Raw genomic sequence first — 6000 nt, 5'->3', positions numbered from 1 at the left:
TATGCATGTATTTTATATGGCTATTTATTTTCTATCGCTTTTCTATAAAGCAATGTTTTGTGGGACACACCTTCCTTGCTGCATTTATACTGTTCTGTTCGATTTGGAACAGTTTTATTTCGCCAATAATTATAGCGGTTTTATCTCTTTTTACAACTGTGCTTTGCAGTCTGCCCTTGGACCTTATGGTGAAGAGTAGTCCAATGGGGTCTGGGGACTTAAGGTCATATTGCTTCCTTCCCTTCTTGCTTGAACATCGCCATGAGTTTCCTACCAGACTTCTCATATCTCTGCATACTCCCACAGTTAAAATCATGACACCAAAGTGAAGTTTGGAGGAAAAAAAAGCTTTATTGATTCTTAAGCAAAAGTGCCATCATTTTATTAGGCAGTCAGAGTAAACCTGATAACAGGTTGAGCAACATTGAACTGTGAAGCCAGGGAATACGCCACACCAAGGAATTTTGCCCAAGAGCTTAAATGCGAAGTTTCTCTCAGAAGCAGCATAAGGAGGGGTTCATTTTGCTTCAGGCACCTTTTAGGCCTCACTAGAAGAGAAAATTGTGAAGAAGGCACAATGTATTTGTGAGAAGTGAGTGTATTTATGCTTCAGTAAGAATCTTCCCAATGCTTCCCACAGCACTGTAGAATTTTATTTAACATGTAATGGCTCAATTTGCAATGACTTTGCTCACTGAGTGTAATTAATCAATTACTCCTGGTTTTACAACCTGCCTATTGCTACCAGATGCTATTTTTTCTGTCTGTAGGGAGTAACTGCCTGCCATCCAGCCTGCTCTCTGGGGAAAGAGCTGCATGGCAGGAGCTGCCTTGTCCTCCTGGCCTGGACACTGTCACCTTCTCTGCTCCTGGATTTGATCCGGGATGGAAGGATGCCTCCAGGGAGAGGCTGCTCTTTTTAAAAGACAAGAACTTTAAAAACTCCAAGACCTGTAACTTGAAGAGCTTGAGTCTGTGTTTGAGTCTTCCATCCTTCTCTTATTCCTGGTTTTGCCCCTATTGTGTCATGATCTTTTAGACTGCAAGTCTGCCGGCAGGGATTTAATAACCAATTTTTGTAAACTGCTCTGAGTGTCTTTTTAGCTAATCAGCAACTTTCCATGGCCTTACTTCTGCTAAAAGACTGATATTGATACATTGGAAAGATAATACAGTGGTACCTTGGTTCCCGAACGGCTTAGTTGTCGAACAAATTGGCTCCCGAATGCCGCAAACCCGGAAGTGAGTGTTCTGGTTTGTAAACGTTTTCAGAAGCCAAATGTCCGATGTGGCTTCTGCTTGAGTGCAGGAAGCTCCTGCAATAAATCAGAAGCCGTGCCTTGGTTTTCGAATGGTTTTGGGAGTCAAGCAGACTCCCGGAATGGATTAAGTTCGAGAACCAAGGTATCACTGTGCCATGTCCCCCTTTGAATGAAGGGTAGAAGATATGACCACACTTGCAACATGCAAATGGATTGATTTAAGACGTAGAGTATGTATGGATAAAAATAATGATATTTGACATCCATTTATTAAAAAAGCATAATGACTTCTTAATAGGTATATATACTTGTTAGAATAATTGTAACACTTACATGTCCTCTTGGTCAAAGACCTTTCTCAGAGCTGCTCACTTAGCACAGAATTCCTCCTCCTTCCAGACAGCAACAACCTCAGACAAGCTTCTTGCTACCTTCCCACTGGGCAGCTTCAGGTCGTCAGCACGATTTCCATTGAAGTTCCCGCAGGAGGCACATAGCTTTCCTGCCAGGGCTTTACAGACTTGCATCTTCATTTCCCCACGAGGTCCGAGCAGAATTCTTACTTCAGAGGCCAAATGAATAGTTATCCCGTCTTGAGAGAGGCTCACGTGGGCATCTTCAGAGACCTTTGCTGGGAGCGTAATTTTGCGCCCATTGGCCTGAAGTGCAGAAAAGGAGGGGGAAATGTGTTGGGTTAATGGGTGGAGCAGGGGAGAGAAACCTTTTCAGCCTGAGGGCCACATTCCCTTATAAGGGGGCTGCATGCCAGTGGTGGGTGGGGCCAGAGGCAAAAGAGCTGAGGCAATTGATGGCTGCTCACTTAACTTTGTACAGTAGGCTATAATTATGTTAATTATTATTTTTTTTATGTTGGAAGTAGTCCAGAATAGCTTGGGCAACTCACTCAGACAGGCAGGGTATAAATAATAAAATGATGAGGATGATGATTGAATATGATGCCCCTTCTCTATTATGCATCTGGGCAACCAATATGCATTATTCCTGAAGGGCTATGATAAGGGGTGTGGCCAAGGAAGGGGGAGTGACCTGGGAAGAGTCCCATGGGCCAGATAGAGAGGACTGGATGGCCTCAGTTTACCCTCTCCTGCTTTGGCCAATGTGGTGATCTCTGGATGCTGCTCAACTACAATTCCCAATGTATTCGGCTGACGTCTACTCAGAGGAGATCCACTGAAATGAATGGACCTAAGTTAGTCCTGTCCATTGTGTGTGACTAACATTGGATGCAAACCAGGATCCTGCACTGGGAACTTACCCATGCCTCCTTGTTCGGTTTTACTGTGAGAAACAGGCATTTGAAAAATACATGTATTGTTGTCACCGCTGGCAAATCCCAGCCGTTGTTTCTGTCGACAACTGCCACGATCTTGAACCAAGAGGGGTCACTGCCATTGCAAAGGGTCGCAACCTCGTAAGCCCCTAGATACAGAATTTTCCCAGAGACACCGTCAAAGGAAGTCAAGTGTGCTCCAGGGATGACAACGCACTCTCCGTTCGGCCTTATGCAACCACGCACACCATTATGGAGAGCACAGGTCTCTCCTTGCTGGCAACTGTTTTCTGCACAAACCAGTTGGCCTGATGGGTGGCAGGTGCATTTTTTCAAGCAGTCTTCTGAGACAATATTCTCTCCAGCCTGTAAGATTTATAGCCCAAGAGAGAGGGAGGGGAGAAAAAAAGGATTAAATTTTAAATCCAAATGTTTTAAAATATTATTATTTTTAATTCAACATGTACAAGCCTAAGTACTTAGAATTACCTCTATAAAGGTACAATTGATGAATGTGAAACTGACATAGACCAGAAATAGGCTGATATATCTATCCCTGTTAACAACGGAGACATTCAATGGGGCAGAGAATAGGGAAGAATCTAATCTGGATCCTTAGAAGGGTCTGGGCAAGCTTCCAGACTTATATGCCATAGCATGCTGCATATAACATTATCGGGATCACACAAAGTCCCAGAAGCCTTTCAGATTTTTCTGGCCCCTTGTCAAACTCCAAAATAGAAGCAAATAACTCCTCCTCCCCAAATACAGTGGGCAGGTCTGGACTCAGTCCATCCATCCTATCACTAACTCCTTTGTGCTCAACATGTTTGGAGGTGAAACCCTGTTCTTCAGGGGTCAAATAAAGCTTTGTTATATAGCTGAAGTTATATAGCTTTGTTGGAGCACAGCCTGGACAAGGAATAGAGTGCCCATCTGTCCTCCTTTGCAGTCCTCTGTTTGAAGGCACACTCTATTTGAAGGCCTGTCTACTGTCCAGTATAAAGAATCATAAAAAGGGGAAACAGGAGTTATTGCCCATCAACAGTTCAGTGCAGATCAGTGGCGTGTCGTCAGTGGACTAGGGGGACTATGCTAGTCTCTTAAATGCCCCCCTTCCTGAGTCCCAGGAAGTTTCTGCCCAGCTTAGGGATGGAGGCACGATGGTCACCTGCACTACATCTCCCCCCATCACCCTCACAAGATAGCACCTCTGGCCCTAACTGTTCCCCTAAGAAAAAAATCACCACATGCCACTGGTGCAGATCACCTGGTCGCAGCCTTTCCCACAATGTATTGTATTCCTACTTAAATGATGCAAATTATTTCAGATGTTGGGTTTTCTTGTGTCCATCACCTCCAAGGATTTTCACACAGCCAGTTGCTTATTACAGCTTCCACCTCTTGGCTCCTCAACTCCCCCAGGAGGAAAGTGCTTTTCTTATCAAAGGTTCTCTGCTGTGATGTGCAGGCCTTCTTGGTTACCTTTTTTATAACCTCAGATCTCCATCGCCACCTATCTCTTTCTCCTTCCCAGCTGTTCCTCTCACATCTGCTTCCCTCAGCCTCCCTTCTTGGCCTCTGCAACAACCAGCTTTGTCTCACTGTCCTCCCTCTCTCCTTCAGTACTCTGCCCCCATCAGTTTCGCTAGGCCAGAGGCTGTCGCCCTCTATTCTTATTGTATCTCCTTTGCTCCACAATCTTGGCCTATATCAGCAACTCTTCCTCCTTTTCATCTCTCTGTGTTTTGCTGCTGCTGCCAGCCTCACCAGCTGTCCTTTATGAGGCCAAGGTGGGTGTGAGAAGGTGACAACCACCCCTTTGACATGGTGTGCTCCTTCAAGCCTCTCATCTACAAGCATGCATATACATTCGCCTATGTTACTGTTGTGAAAATTTGAGTTCAGCACAAAGCAATGCATGAGTGGCAATCCAAAGGAAGGTAGAGATACTAGCCCTTGCAGACTCACTAAGGGTTCATGTAGACTTCCGCTTGTCCCTTGTCTAGATGTTTTCCACTTGTCCTGTGCTTTCCAAGCTGTTTTGCCTTTGCTTCACCTCTTACCCTTGGAAAACCCTTTCTATAATGCTAAATTGGAGCAATCCACAATCTGCAGAAAACCAAATTGCCATTTGTTCCAATTTAGTGCTAAACCATGGGTTTTCCTGGTGGAAAGTGGCAGGGCAAAGGGAAGTGTGGGTGAGCTCTTAAAGTGGCATACACATAAGCACAGACACAACAGTTTCCATGAGTGCTGGACTTACCTTGATGTAGCGCCCTTCATGCATGCAGCCACAGTTCTCCATTGCCACACACCTGTCACCATCAAACATGTAGCCACTGTCACACTGGCAACCTTCAAAGCATTTCTTTGAGCATTGGCCTGGAGTGGACAAGCTGGTGCAGGTGGAACCACAGGTCCTTGTACACAACTCGTAGTGGCTGTTGGGTGGGCAAGTGAGAGCTGAAAAGGAGAGAGAGAGGACCAGGGGTTATAGGAGGCAGGAACAGTCCAGGCAGGTATAGCTAACCATTCTTAAATTCTGAAGCATTTCATCCATATAGGACACCCCTCCAATCACTGTTCCATCTCTGGCTGCTTTACTGTCCCATATCAGGGCTTATTTTTAAGGGCAGCAATAAAAGGACATAGGTGCCAAATCATCAAAACGAGGGCTGGAGAAGCAGGCCAGATCTTTATTTTCCCCAACCCCGCAGGACAACTTTGACAGGTGAGTGGGACCACCTACCTGCCCATCATCTGATGTCATAATGATGTCGGGTGCTTCACATGTGTCAAAGTTGAAAGAGCTTGCAAAGCACTTTGCCTTGTGTGTCCCAAACACCCAACAATCTGCAAATTGACATGGGACTGGGAAGCACACAGTTCTTCCAGCTGGTGGTGGAGCATTTGGAAAGCACTTGCACAAAGCGATTTGCACAGTAAGTCCTGTGCTCAGTGCTTCTCAAATGCCAGGCACAATGTGCAAAGCTTGCAAAGCACTTCCAAAGCTCCTGGAAAACCATGACTCAGTTAGCAGTGCCTGCAAAGCCCCTTTGGGCCAAACCTCATTCTTACCTTTGCCACATCTGACATCATATCTGATATCAGGTCTATGTAGGGCAAGTGGGTGTAGTTTAACCAAAATGGCTTAATAGGCCAAATGGGGCAGTGTGGAGGGTCTCATTTCTCACCCTGATCTAAATGCCAGACCCTCCAAGTGTCCCTATTTTCCAGAGACAGTCCGAGATTTACAGAAGCCATCCCGGTTTCTGATTTGATCCCAGGATGCCTTGCTTTTCTTTAGGACATCCCTATTTTCATTGGAGGGAATGGAGTTATGTGACCGCCAAGTCAAGGAGATAAGTAACTATATAACCTTTAGAAGACATCTGAAGGCAGCCCTGTATAGGGAAGTTTTAAAAAATGTTTAATGCTCTGTTA

At 45.2% G+C, this 6000-nt stretch overlaps 1 protein-coding gene across 1 annotated transcript in view; it reads right to left on the bottom strand.

Moving 5' to 3' along the window:
* Positions 1-326: 326 nt before the first annotated feature.
* The window catches only part of LOC117051985 (IgGFc-binding protein-like), a 35371-nt gene continuing 29697 nt past the window's right edge, over positions 327-6000 (bottom strand). The window contains exons 18-21 of the mRNA XM_033158712.1: positions 4820-5019; positions 2539-2919; positions 1596-1921; positions 327-548 (exon numbers count right to left, since the gene is read on the bottom strand). Of these exons, the coding sequence (XP_033014603.1) occupies positions 1631-1921; positions 2539-2919; positions 4820-5019 (872 nt within the window). The 3' untranslated portion in view covers positions 327-548; positions 1596-1630. The remainder of the gene's footprint in view (positions 549-1595; positions 1922-2538; positions 2920-4819; positions 5020-6000) is intronic.

This window comes from Lacerta agilis, chromosome 8 (assembly GCF_009819535.1).
Source record: "Lacerta agilis isolate rLacAgi1 chromosome 8, rLacAgi1.pri, whole genome shotgun sequence".
Classification (NCBI taxonomy): Eukaryota; Metazoa; Chordata; class Lepidosauria; order Squamata; family Lacertidae; genus Lacerta; species Lacerta agilis.
This window is presented reverse-complemented; position numbering and strand designations above follow the sequence as displayed.